The 14,975-nt window shown below is 42.3% G+C and overlaps 1 protein-coding gene across 4 annotated transcripts in view; it reads left to right on the forward strand.

Annotated features, from left to right (window-relative positions):
- The window catches only part of PDE1C (phosphodiesterase 1C), a 334,910-nt gene extending 322,051 nt beyond the window's left edge, over window positions 1-12,859 (forward strand). For 3 of the 4 annotated variants that reach the window (XM_054992060.1, XM_054992062.1, XM_054992063.1), the window contains 2 exons: window positions 359-421; window positions 12,690-12,859. In XM_054992060.1, coding sequence (XP_054848035.1) covers window positions 359-421; window positions 12,690-12,859 — 233 coding nt within the window. Of the gene's footprint in view, window positions 1-358; window positions 422-3,156; window positions 3,263-8,182; window positions 8,437-12,689 lie in introns of those variants that run through there. The other variant, XM_054992061.1, reaches the window with a different exon arrangement.
- Window positions 12,860-14,975: the final 2,116 nt, after the last annotated feature.

Consider the following 14,975-nt stretch of genomic DNA (forward strand, 5'->3'; position numbering starts at 1 on the left):
ATGGGCCAGAGAGTGACTTAAACTGACATAGCTACTGTGGCATTACTGTGTGAAGCATGTGGGCCCATTCAGTGTTAGTTACTTCCAGTCACTCATTATAATTTAATGCTGTTATATACCATACTTACAGGGCTACAACGCAACCATATTAACAGGACAACATCTGGCATTGATTAGCAATACCAACGATGCTAAGGGTTGTAATGTCACTGTCACATAGATGTTTGTACCAAATTGGAATGGCAACAAATACATATAATTGAATAAGGTGTCCTGGGAGAAAAGTGGTTGTTTACTGAGGAGTGTATATCTGTTTTAATTCTTCCCTTCTAAAATGATGTTTTTTTTATTTTTCAAGGTTCAAAGCAACGTACGAATGATGCACCAATACCAGATTCCACAAATCGGCTTACTTTGCCAGGTTAGTAAGTGCCATCCTTTTAGAATGCCCATTTAGTCGAGAAGTTATTCTTGATATTCTCTGATGGGAATCGACTCCTTTAGTGTTCTTGAATTATTCAGATATTGTTTTGTACCTGCTTGCTGGCATCACAGTTAATGGATAATGAGGAAACTTCTTCCACATCTTCTATTGCCCAGTGATCAAATGATCCCTGTACGTTTTCCTTTATGTTGTCTCATTAAACTGTATCTAAGCTTTTATATGTACTGTACCATTATTAGTGTTCCTGAACAGAGCTGCACGTGACAAGCAGGAAGATTTTGGAATGAGTCAGTAGTGTGTAGAAAAGGTATCTGACCATATGGAGTTGGAAAAGTGGTGGCGATCTCATCTCTTACTCGGTGCTTAGGAAACACCTACTACAGTGTCATCATCTTATGTTCATCTTTGTTGTTATGCAGAACCAGTGAGGTTTATAAAACCCTTTTTTCTTCTATAGCTTGTGGGGGTTGCCAACTGTTTTTTATGGAATCTGTTCCTGTGCCTTTTACATCAGCCCAACATACTGACATTAAGCAAAAAAAAAAAAAAAAAAAACGAGGGCCATTAAAAAAAAATCAGTAACACTTAAACTTGTATACTTAATTTCATCCTATTTATTTTGTTAAGTGCATGCATTGTTCACAACTTTTGTCAGACAAGGTATATGAAACACTAGAGCAGTAACTGACTACATTCTGCCTGAGAGGGAATAGTCCTTACTTCCAGGTTTTTAGCATTTCTTTCCCTTCATTTCCCCAGTCTTTTCAGAAGGGTCTTATTTTGTAGGTGTGTACTTTGTTTTTATTTCTTTTCTATCTCCAATTTTATTATCACTTAGATGAATTTTTAACTTACTTTTCATTGAGTCTGTTCTTTCACACATATCTAAACTAATCACTGAGCAAAATTTCCATTTCAAATGCAAGACAATTACTTTACCAATTTGAGCCTCCAATTTGGCTATCTCTAATTCTGGATCAGAATTTAATTGCACACTGAAATGTGCGCAGACACTGATTTTCACATCAGCTTAGTTTTAGCTGTAACTCTAGTCAGCGACTGTGAATGGGGAAAAGCCAAGTTGTGATTGAGTCCCATTGAAACTAATGGAAAATTCAGCTGGAACTAACCTAAGCACCATTGCTTTACTTTCACTGGAGTGGAGAGACCATGTGTTCTATACCAGAGAAATGGTAAGATGAAATAACGCAATGCTTTTTTAAAAGTCCCTTCTATCAAAAGGATTTGTTCCTATATACTAGATCAAGTGGCATTCTTGAAAACATCTGGAGAAAAAATCTGTGACTTAAGCTTCATGATTGGGTGAATACCCAAGCAAATTACATACTTATGTTCTGGCTTTGTCAAATCAGGTGGAAATGAACCTGCAGTAATAACAACCGCCTACACTCTCTAATACAGTGGCCTACCAGCTTTCTAGACTCAGGACCCATCTTTAACCCCAGTAGAAAAAAGGGGAAACACAGCAGGAAACATATGACATCATATGACATCAAAACCATGTGACAGGGAGAGGAGGACCCAGAGTTATGATCTCTCTGATAAGCAAGCCAGGATAGAAACACAAGCTGAGCACCGGTAGGGATAGTGTAATGAGGAGCTAGCCAGAATAGAAATATTCAGAGCCCCCTCCCCACAACTGTTCTTCTCTTTCTCCTTGTCTGCTTCCCACCCCCACCAGTCATCCAATGCACTTCACTTGCACTTTCAACTTAAAGACCCCCCCCCCAACCATGAAAGGTCAGCTTTCTCAAGGAGAGGGGTTCCATGCACAGATCATTAGAGACTCGGCTGGCAGGAATAGCCAGTGACTGGTCCAGATGGGAAGAAAGGAGGCAAGGGAGGTTTTGTGGGGAGGGAGGGCTTTGCACTCCACAAGCACATACACAGAGCACTGGAAGAGCAACAGGTGGAGATGGTGGGGCTGGCATGTGCAAGGCAGAGGGATAAGAGAGAATGAAAAGGAGAGCTTTTGTAGAGAAGGGGTCCTCTGGGACTGTCTGTGCTAAAAAGGAATCCTCTCTACCACTGAGTGGCCTCACTTTGCTGTTATGTAGCTTTTGTTCATTACGTGCATAAAGAGAGGCAGGACAGGTGATTTCATGGCTCTCTACTAGCAGCAAATCCTTCATTAAAGTAGCAAAAAAAAATCTGGAGGCTCCAGAAGGACTCCACAGCCAGCTTATGGGTTGAAGACCATTGCAAGCATATTCTGGTACTCTTATTGTTGGGTCACAGCTGAGTTCTATATTACAGACATGATGGGATGCATTTGCTAAAGTCATATAAGGTTCAGATAATTTTTTTTCCAGGCAATCCAGCGAGCCTTAGTCATCCTTGGATTTTTTTTTCTCTGACACCTCAAAGTGTCCCACACTTATAATGTCATCTCATACGTGCGGACAGTGACTGAAAATAAAAAAAAAACCTCTGGTGCCTGATCAAGGTGCCACCTTAAGAAGATCTTTCTTATGCCATTTTCCTGAAGCAGTTTCTAAACTAAGGTACTGTACAGTCAGTAGCATACAAGTATTCTAGCCAAACGCTGAATTCCTCTAGCCATTCTTGCCTAGTGCATCTTGTAGTGTTAGATGTAGGTCTTTTCTGCTTCAGTTTGTTTAGTGTTGCTGTTATTTATGCATTTCCACTGGGAGACTGACTGATGCCCTTTTTATGTGGCATTCTTTCAGAAGACTGAGAGCTTCTTCAGAAGAGCATTACCACATCAACATGCCAACCCAGTTGTTTGGAGGGCATTTTTAAGAAAAGCATGCGCTTCCTGCAAAAAATGTTCAGGTTGGTATTAGATCCACATCTAACTCTACTGACCTATAGAACAAGACCCATGCTTAGAACACTTCCAGGACCTCATTGACCTTAGCTTGGTGGAAGAATTGTTTTCATAAGCAATCTCCTTGATCCAATTAGGCTCCATGGATGCAAAGAAGCAGGCCATACCCATGCAAGTCCTTAACTGAGGGGAATTGCTTGTGCAGACCAATGTTTCATGCCATTCCACAATTTAATGCAGCAACCAGAACAGAGTGCACAGCCCAATTTAGATATTCTGTGTGTGCGCGGTGCCCTCAAGTCATAGCTAAATGGTGCTAAAAACTCAATTTGGTGAAGGGTGGCACTGTGTGTGTGTAGAGGTCTCCCCCCCCCCCCATTTCCCATCTCTACTGAATAGATAATTGATGCTATTCAGTTCATCTAACCTGTATTCTGTACATCTAACCTATGTCTGAATCAGAATAGTACAAGCAGGGATGGGTCCTTTCACGTATACACAGTGCACCAAACCAACATTGCATGGGCAAAAGATGACAGTAAGAAGCCTTGGGTTGGAGGCTGTGGATCTGTTCCAATAATTTCCTCCAGCACAAAGTCCTTCCTCCTCTGGAAGAGTACAGTTCCTTGCACCCAGAGAAGGCTTCACGACCAGTAGAATGGATTCATAAGATACAGTTCACGGTGCATTGTGTTTTAGTGTGTGTGCCATTAAGACAGTGGTTAGAACACAACACCCTGAAACTCAAACATTGGCAACACTGCTCCTATACAGATACACAAACCAGCACACAAATCCACGGGGTTTGTGTACTGATGAGACTGGACTGGAGTGCTTCTTGGGTTACTACATATTGTGAGCATCAGTTGTGGAAGACAAATGAGTTGAGGAGGGTGGCTCATTGGTGGAACTGGTGGGGAGCTGGTTGCTTGCTTTTTTTTCAAATTACACCAGTTTTGTTGTTGTACAGACTGGAGAACAAAGACTCAGTAACAGGGCCAGTTCAAGCAAATAACCCCCATGGCCTCCTGAGCTTGTGCAGCTGGCAGGCAGATCCCAATGAAGCCCTTGAGGTCTTGGACCCTCATGGAACTGGGGCATGCCCGGGAGATAATGCTAGTCTACTCCCAGGCCACTGCTGGCTGGCAGCCAGCCAAGCCTTTGCAGTGCATCACTGCTCATTTCCATGTGGCACCTCCAAAGTCATTTGAGTGGTGTGACCAAAGAACCGTCCCTGCACAAATGAAGGAATGGCTGTGTATGAGACAGTAAGGAAGAAAGGGCTTGTCTTGGCTAGTCACAGTCATTGGCATGAATGCAGAAAAGTTCTTTTTTTCGTCCTTTTGAAGCGAGGAATAGAACAGGGAAATTAATTTTATAGGGAAACTGGGAAATTAATCTGGAAATGGGAAGCTAATTGTAGGGGGAAAGGTTTTGAGGGATTGGGCCTCAGACCCCAACTCTGCCATGTCCTCAGTTTCATGTCTATTATAAGGATTAGTTCCATCTAATCCTATATCCTGTGCTGAGTTTAGAGCAACAGGAAGCATTTGTTCTCTTTAAAGCGGTACAATATGAAGAATGCCAACACACATGGTGGGATCCTCTTAGTTTTTATTGTTCATTCTCCCTCAATTTTTCTCCTCCTTATAACTGCTGCTGCCCCAAATGGCTTTTGTCCAATCAGGTCCCATGAGCCCCAACAGAGTCTTCTTGAGTGATCAAAAGAGACCCTCTGTCGATTTTTGCCAGTGGAGGATCTAACCTACAATGACAGTTTGGTTGCACTTATGCATTGAAATTGGAACTGAGGCCCAATCCATGTATTTCCAGGGTAGTACAGGAACCTGTTCCCTGTGGATGGATTTTACTACATACTAGTAATATTTGTAGAAAGAAACCACACGGATGGAGGGAGTGAAATTTCACATATTGCTTATCCCCCACCTAACAACTTTCATATAGGAAGACTGTTCCTTTCTTTTTTTGTAATTCCATCCTACAGAATTTAGAGATGAACAAATATTCCCTTTTCCTGTATGTCATCAATGTGAATAGCTTCCATTTCATTGCTTTGCATTGATGATCCATCTGTTTATTTAATGTATGTTTTTAAGCAATTTATGATTTGGTAGTTCTATTACTATGTACATAATTTATATGTATAATATACATATAAATCTAATTTACTTACAAACAAGCTGAAAATGTTCACATTTTATGGGGAAGTTTTGGTATGAGAAAACAAAAAATTGTGCAAAAATAAAGGTCCATTTGGTTAATTCACACAACAAAGAAGCAAAGGGGGACATTCAAATGGGGTTCATAGGTTTGGGAAACTTGATAATAACATGTTATCAGAATGATCAGAAAACTCAAATGAATCAAAAGCTCCATTAACATATAAATTAGCCCACTATGCTGTATCATAGTGGTTAAGTAGCTGGGCTGTGAATCAGCACTCTGCTAGTCCATATCCCACTACTGCCATGAATTCTGCAGGTGGCCTTGGATAAGCCACTCCTCTCAACCCCAGCTCCATTGTGAGGATAATAAAAACACTGACATTTTTCACTGCTCTGAGTGTGGCACTAATCTGTCCAGAAGGGTGGTCTATAAGAACACTGTTGTTGTGTTAAGTTACCATTAACCCAAGTTAAGGCAAACTAGCACTCACTTTCTCAAGTAATGCAGGATATATTTATTTAGATATTTATACCCGGCATTTTTGCCCAACAGCTACCCAAAGCAGCTTGCAACATTTTTATCCCTCCTTCATTTTATTTTCACAACTAGAGGTGGCAGACCGAAAAACGAACCAAAATTTGACACAGACTGGCCTGGTTTGGCAATCACGAACAGGCGGGTTGTGGGATGCACGTTTTTTCATGGATGCAGCGACTTTGGAGTCTGTCCATTGGTCCATAAATCCAGACATCCCAGCACCAAGCAATCAGTTCCCTAGGCAATGTAGTGGAGTTGCCTGCAGACCTTCTGCTGCCTTTGGAACACACCAATCTTAGCTCTGAAAACCTTGATAGGCAGCTCTGGCTGCCAACCAGAGAGCTCCCATTATTCTTTATGAGTGAATGCAGTATATATAACACCTAGCGCTGAGCCGTGGTTTCACTTTCCAGCTGGCAGTTACCAAGGAAGGAACTGCTTGTTGCAAGAGGTTTTTTTTGGATTACATGAGAGGAAGGCTGGGGGCTTGTGCTGCAGCAAGGCTCTGGGAGCAAGCTTATTGGGTTTCCTCGGCTGAGGGCTCACTCTGCCATTTCATTTTTTTCCTTTCAATTTTTATTTGATTGTGGGGTGGGGTGCTGGCCTAGGGCTCTGCCCCAACCCAGTCTCAGGGCTGCAGGAAGGCTCTGGGTGCAAGCTTATTGGGCTCCTTGAGGCCTCACTCTTCTGTTTCATTTTTTTCTTTCAATTCTTCTTTGCTTGTGTGGTGTTGGGCTAGGGCAATGCACAGCTTGCTCCCCCTCTTGAAAATCTTCTAAGGGCCTCTTGCTTCTAGAGACAGCTGTCATTCCCCATTCCCACTAGTGCAGCCTCCGTACCTCATCACAGAGGTCTGGCTTCCTCCACTGGTGGAGCTCCTCATTATGGAATGCAATTCTGACATGCACTGGAGACCTGCCAATGCCTGTCTGTCCACATCTGCCTCCTCCTAATTTTTGTCTGTTCCCCACAGACCTTCATCATCCTTTCCACACCTTCATCACCTTCATCATCCTTTCCACATCTGTCCCCTCAAGATGTCTGCCCCCCCCAAGAGTCCTGTCTTAGTCTCCCCATGCCCAGGTCTGCCTCCTCATGATGATTTTTCTCCCTCCCAGAGTCAGCGCTTCCAGCCTCCCCTTGGCCAACCCATTGGGGAAATTTCTGTTCACCCAAGGAGACTCTCCTTCCCCCCAGGATTAACCTCCCTTCATGGATCGTCTCTGTCCTTTCCTGTACAGAGATATTCCTGTCTCCCCAAAGAACATCCTCTCCTTCCCCCCAAATTTAACCTCCTCTCATAGATTGTCTCTGTCCTCGTGTCCTTTAAAAGAATATTCCTCCCGTGTCCCCAAAAACATTTCCTTGATTGTCCCCTCAAAAAGTACTTCTCTACCTCACCATTCCAGCCCTAGAGCAGGTTTTCTGCTCCCAGGAACCATCATTCCACTCCAGGGGCCATCATTTTGTTCTCAGAGAAAGATTCTCAAACTCAATCCAACATTTTCATTGCAGCTTTTTGGCGCTGCAAGCCAATGCAAGTCAATTGGCATTTGCGGCTCCTGTTCTATCTACTGGAAGTTTCCTGGGGGTGGCCACTTTGAGGGTCTGTAACTCGGACCTCCAAAATGCAATCTTGGCCAAACTTGGAGAGTGGCTGGAGGAGAATTTCTGAAGAATTGCTGTGAATTTGGCATCTCTGAGTGAGAAGGGGGCGGTCCTAGGGCCCCCAGAAGTGATGGACCACAGACCAACAAACCAGTCCATGAACAGGGGCAGGTCTGTGAAAAGTTCGTGGTCTGTGGTTTTTTCCTGGCCTGTGCCCATGTCTACTCACAACATTAGCTGTGCGTGGTTGGTTAGACTGGGACGAAGTGTCTGGCCTGAGGTAATGCAAGCAACTTCCATGGCAGAATGAGAATTCAAACATGGGTCTCCCTGCCCTAGTTTAACACATTAACTACACCATAGTGGCTCCAGTTCTAAATGCTCTGACATCTGATGCTGAGCCACAGAAAAATTAAGGAATGGCTCTAGTAACAAAGGATCAGATATTTTTCAGTTACCAAAGCAGTACTAAGTCATATATTGCACAGTCAAAACAACTGCATGAGATAAGTAAAAATACATGTTATCTCTCTCGCATATAAACAGAAGCAATGTCTGTGTGCTTACATTAATATTTCTGTTTTTTCCTCTAGATTATCTGAACTCAAAAACCAGCAACAGTGAATATCTACCATAAGAAATCAGGGGCAACAATTTGAAAAACAGATTTTCCTTCCAAAACAAATTATTTCAGTTTTTCTTTTCTCACTTTTTCTCCCCCCCACCCCCGCTTTTTTAAAAAATACTATGTTCCCTGGCATAACTCAGAATTTAGTTCTGTTCACTATGCTAACTTCTTACTGTCTCTTCAAAAATTACATGCAGAGACTGTCTGAATGGAATTTTTGCAGCCAACTGTACTGTGTTGCTTTCTTTAATAAAGTTCTGCCACATGAATATGTATTTTCATATGAACATGTTTGTGGAATGAAGATTTTCTTTCATGCGCTTGTATGGACAGTGATGCCACTTGGATAATATTTAAGCTTAAAATATTTGTCAGATTAGTGCTTGATCTGACTGACCATGTTTTTCTGAAGTTAAACATTTTGATCCATGCAAGAGGGATACAGGTGTGTGAACCATGCTTTAGAGCATAAGCCTAATTTGATGTGCATCCTCACGTGCAAGCAGATGCTGTGTGCATAGTTGCAGGTCTGATTCAGCAGGTATGATTACGTGTGCACATCCGTCATAAAAATATCACTTATTGTCATCATTTTTCAAAAATATTATCTTAAATTTTTTCCTCAGGAGGGCTCTGGTCACCGCCCACACACTTTTTAATTCTTGTCAGCACTGTCATTATTTGACCAGGTCCCAACTGCCATGTTCGTTAGAGCACAAAACTCAGCTAACACTTTAAATATATAGAATGTTGGTAGATGTCTTTTTAAAAAGAAAGCAAATAATGTTCCATTCACACTCTAGAACATTTCTGATTACTGAAGGCGACTGCCATACCGTGATAAGGAGAGGCAAGGTGTTGCATATTGCTGTTTGTTTGTCCAAAACTCGGTACAGTTTTGAAAATGATGAATACTATCTGCCAGCACAGGGTGGTATGGGTTGAGATACGTTGTTCTTAAAGAGACTCTGGATTTTTCTGAACACTTGACGTATTCCTGATTGTTGGTTGTTGTGGGTTTTCCGGGCTGTATTGCCGTGGTCTTGGCATTGTAGTTCCTGACGTTTCGCCAGCAGCTGTGGCTGGCATCTTCAGAGGTGTAGCACCAAAAGACAGAGATCTCACACTGAGAGATCTCTGTCTTTTGGTGCTACACCTCTGAAGATGCCAGCCACAGCTGCTGGCGAAACGTCAGGAACTACAATGCCAAGACCACGGCAATACAGCCCGGAAAGCCCACAACAACCATCGTTCTCCGGCCGTGAAAGCCTTCGACAATACATTCCTGATTGTGTTAGCAGTTGATTCCCAAGCTTTGGGACTGGTTTGTGTAAGGTTCTTTGGGATCCGTTTGTGTATGGTTCTTCCACACATCTTCCCTCCCTTTGCATTTTTACAGTTGGTTTATTTTGTTCTGCGTGTGCCTTAAATAACTAGGATTTTAAGGGAGAGTGCTGTTATTATTGGTGACATCATCGGGGATGTCACAGTATACACACCCCTTTTTATTTTTTGTGCATCCTTATAACCTTATATCATTATAAGGGCTGATTTTTTTTAAAGAACAGAAATGAACACAAGTGGAAGTTTTTGCACGGGGAATCCTAAAGGGGAACAGCTCTGTCACCCATACCCATGCCCCCCTCTGCTGTCTAAACTGGTGAGCCCCACCTGGGCTGACCTAGAGCTAAGAGGCAGAAGCCAAGAGCAGCAAGCCAAACCAACTTCTGTTGGGACAAAGTCTGGAGCAGCAGCATCTATGTACCTTTCAAGCTGCTCTACTTTTTCTGGCACCAGAAGTTGCCACCCCTCCTACCCCCACGGGTATGTGTGTGCAATTTTATTTTTTTTAAAAATCAGCATTTTAATAGTATTATATTGACCTACCATTGTAAGAATACATGCAGCAGATTTTTTGAATTTAAAGTCTCCAGCCTCTTCCCTTGCAGAGATATAAAGGAAAGTCTACATTTCTGCAATGGAACAGGCTAGAGACTTACTTTAAAAAAAATGAAAGCTGGAAATTCTGTGAATCTGCTGCATCTATTGTTACAATGGTAGGCCAATATAACACTATGAACACAATGAAAAAAGGGTAGAAAACAAAACCTGAAGTGGGAGAAAGTGGGGGGAGGAGTGGTTTGATGATGATGAACATTCAGTTATTGAAAAGTGGGTTGGAGGTGGATGGGAGTGGCCAGGACAAACAAACCCAAAATAAACTTAATGCACAAGGGGAAAAATCAACTCTGTATCAGCTTCCAGGAAAAGACTGGGGTAAAAGCAGTCTCAAAAAAAACAGCGAAAAAAAATAAAAACAGGAAGAAACTAAAAAACCTGAAGCGAAAACTAAAGGGATAAAAATGTGTGCAGACATCCGGGGATAAATTGAAGCAGTACGGGGCCAAAACCAACAGAAAAATCCCATGTGGAAAACCCTACCATCTCACATATAGCATAGCTCTTCCAGTGAACATGTCATATTTTTACCCCAAACTCCCCCCACCCCCAGTGCTTCAAAAGAGAAACATCTTGAAGGAATAAAATTCTCAACATCTAGCTTTTCTTGTATCCATGGAGGTTTCGTGAAAGTTTTGTATCTCCTCCAGCAATAGTCAACAAATGAATTAATGTAAAACACAAAGTAGAAAAAAATCCACTCTGAAAGAGAGTACAGCTTGCGCCATCTGCACCAGTTGGTTAGAAATGAAACTTACCTTCATCAGATAGCAAGTGACACTGTGTAATCTTCCTTGAAGATCAGTGAGAATGGTGGACTATAAATAAATAAAGAAGTAAAGAAATACATTTCTAATCATGGACTTACTTTTCGGTGTGCTGATTTAATGGTGGGTCCTACAGGGCCTACGCTGGAAATGTTTCCTGTTTGTTGATCTGACCATTAAACCCGTGAATAAGAGATGCACAGAAAGCAAACCTGTGCTTTTATGCTCATCTCATTAACTTTAATTGTACAGAAGATTTATCTAGAGGACGATGTCAAGGCCAGGATAACAAAGGCGTGATTCATATATGCAGGAGATTATGGCAGAATGGACCACGCCATTTTGGATCACAAAATTCTAGTTTGATCAAACCTGGAGAGTTTCATCCCTGAAAAGATTAGACCAAGTATTCTAAGGAGATAGGATGCTGCTGAGTGATTCACCCACGAGTCATATGCAGCCTCTGTGTTCTTTCCAAAAAGAACATGGGAACATTCCCCAGCAGCCGTAACTCTGTGGTAAGCCTCAGCCATGCTGCTATATTCCTGTTCTTGTCGTGTGCCCATCAAAGTTTTCCCCAGGTCATCTTGGAGCTGTGCTTCTTTCCTTTTTGTGCCTTCCAGTTCCATAACACTTGGCTATGCTCTCAAGCTTGTGTCTGAAAAGAAGGCTGGGCTGTAATGTTCAAGTTCAGTCCATCCATGCTCAAAGTGGGGAGAGGAATAAGGCTGCCAGCCTCTAGGTGGTGGCTGTTGATCTCCCAGAATTACAACTAGACAACAGAGATCAGTTCCCCTGGAGAAAATGGCTGCTTTGGAGGGTGGACTCTATGACATTAAACCTACTGAGGCCCCTCCCTCCCCAAACCATGCCCTCCCCAGGCTAAACTCCCCAAATCTCCAGGAGTATCTCAACCTGGAGCTGGCAACCCTAGCAGAAGAAAGAAGCTGTATTTCTCCGGCAACCACTCATACCTCTGCAAGGGGCCAAGTTAAAACTGTGAGAATAATGGGAGCTGGGTTTAATGCTTATAATCACATCCAGTTGGTTGAAACATAGAATTTGAGATTAATCACTATTTATAAGCACCTTTTCATGCAAAGTCATTTTGCTTACCCATTTATACACAGTCATGGGTATACTTTATCAGAGCTCAAAAGTGTAGGGTGTCTTGCCTGAACTGCAGTCACATTATGCACTGTTTATAACATTTGACAAATAAGATGGAAATGTTTCTTTCATTACTCATTAACAGGGCCAGATCTACGGGGGGCAGGGGGGGGTCATGTGCCCCTGGCACGGCTGAACAGAGGGCACCGAGCAGCAGCTGGCCAGGAAACGTGCTCCTGGCCCTCCGGCGGCAGCGCAGGCAGCGGCGTGGGAGGGCTGGGAAGCTGCCCCCCTGCGCCATGCACCTGCAGCACTGACAGGGCAGCTGGCTTGCCACGCACTCCTGGTCCTCCAGCAGCTGTTCACAGAAGTGACATCATCACGGCACTCCTGGGAGCGTGTGTGTGCATTGTGTGCATGAGGGGGCAGGAGTGCCGCCATACTTGAGATGCCCTGGGTGTTGGTAACCCTAGATCTGGCTCTGCTCATTAACTTGTCTAAATGGAGGGGGGGCTCATATTATAAATGTGTGCTGGGCCCTGCATTATTGGGTAAATATGGACTGAAAGGTGCAAACTTTCTTTCAAGAGCTTAGATTATTTCTCCTGACTTGTTTTTAATACTCTTTCCCCCTAGCCATCAAGCCCCAGATACGCAGTTCAAAGAAACCCAACAGTCTCTCGAACACCACCTTCCCACCCTTCCACAAGAAAACTGATGAATACATGGTGAGATATAAACTGCTTGACCAGAGAGGCAGAATGCAGAAAATTCAAAATATTTCTCAAAACTGGAATAGGAAATAAAGTTCGGCTTTCCTCCCACTTTCCAATAATTGAGGGAAGACATTTGGGAAGAAGATTTTATAAAAATGCTTTGAAAACTAAGCAAATCATAAAACAATCCAAGTATATAATGTAGAAGAAGAAGAAAATCATTGGAAACCTTCTCTAGACGCATTAACCCTTGTCTACCAAAGATGAACTGGAGGAAGAAGTTCAAAACCCATTAACCAACCGTGCTTCATTTCTCTTTATGGCTGGCTATAGAGCACAAAGGGAGATGTAATAAAAGTGGAGAGATATTCAAAGAACCCAACGGACACCCACAAAATGAGAGAAAATGAGATTCTATGAAAATATGTATTTACAAAAAGAAGAAACATTAAATCCAGTATCTCACTATTCATACAATGTATCACAATGGAAACCCCATACATCAAAGGATATAAAGACAATGGCACCACTAAACCTCTGCAACAATACCATAAATAGAAGGAATGGAATAAAATTGAATGGAATGATATCTGCTAACAAGTCATTTCAATGTAAAATCCTCCTCAAATCCAAAACATATTCTTCTCTTTTTTTCTGTTTCTTTGTTTTTGTCAAACTCATGTGTTTAAAAACTCTATATCTGAGACCATCATCAAATACTTGATGGTGAGTATTCCGTTCCACACTCCCTCTCAAGTAATTCAAGGTCCGAAGAAGATTTTAAAAATGCTTCGAACACTAAGTTTATGAAATAATCCCAAAGGCAAGTATATAATGTAGAAAAAGAAAATCAATGGGAACATTCTCTAGACATATTCATCCTGGTCCACCGAAGATGATCTGGATGAAGAAGTTTATAACCTGTGATCCATGCATGCAAAATCATGCAGCAAGGGACAAAATCTCTGCATCTCCCTTTATGGCTATCTACAGGTCAACTGTTTCTGTACATACATAACCTGGCATACCATGACTCATGACCATTTCTAGACCCAGAAGCAACCTTTAACCCCCAGGTGACAACGTGGGACCCATTAAATTGCAAGACAGAAAATCATGTGACAATTAAGTTCTGTGACAGGAAGGAGAGCAGAGTTAAGATTTTATCGATGTCCAGACTAGGATTGTGGACAGCAGGTCAAGAGACCGAGGGACAGGAAATACAAGCTGAGCAGCCGGAGGTATATCATAGTGAGAAAGAAGCCTAGGTCAGAGGCAAGGAGTCTTTCCAATACTCCATGACCTAGCATCACTTTCCTATCGCTTCCCTCACCATGTGCCTGAAGAAAGGCAGAAGGTGTTGACTTTAGGAGCAGGTCCTTCAGAACTGGGGGCTCTGTAAAGGCTTGTAACACACAGCACACATGAGCAGCAGAACACAACTAATCTTCAAGTTCCAGACTGAAAACAAACTTGCAGCAGTTGGTTACTGGGGCAACCCCTGCCTGGGCCTAGTTACTAGACAACTAGAGGCCCAGTCAGGGGTTGCTCCTGTAACCAATCTAATTTAACTAAAGGAATGTTTGTTGTCTCGAGTTTAGATCAGTTTTAATATTCAAATCCCAGCACCTTCTTGGTTAACCCCGCCCACACAAACCCTGTTCATTCAACCCCTGTGGGTGAAATCACCTCTTGTTAAGAACCGATGGCATAAATGAAGTTAAATAAATAAACAAGTATATTACTCCAGTGGACATTAATAGAATGATTCTGTATTAAGAGAAAAACAATTTATGTCCACATCTATTCTCCTGTGAGTTGGTTACTTAGTTTTGTAATGTTTTCCTCTGTCACCTTACAACACCCCCCCCCCCTCAGTTTAGGAACAAAACATAAGAGATAATTAATACAAAGAATGAAACCTAGAATGGAATTTGTAATTCCCCACGCAGGTGTACCACATACAGCAATACATTCCTACAGGATGACATATAATCTGTATATTGGGAAGCACTGTGGAAGTTAGAGCACTCTAGGCCTGATTCAGAAAAGCCTGTAAAGATAAAACAGCTAACACCACACAAGATGGAACTGGCAAAGGAAAGAGAACTGAACTGTTGGTCAATCAAATTGGCTGTCTAAAGACTCCACTAGAAAATGTATAACATTTATGTCTGAAACTACAGCTACAGCAGTAATTAGGGTT

Source organism: Eublepharis macularius, chromosome 11 (assembly GCF_028583425.1).
Source record: "Eublepharis macularius isolate TG4126 chromosome 11, MPM_Emac_v1.0, whole genome shotgun sequence".
NCBI lineage: Eukaryota > Metazoa > Chordata > Lepidosauria > Squamata > Eublepharidae > Eublepharis > Eublepharis macularius.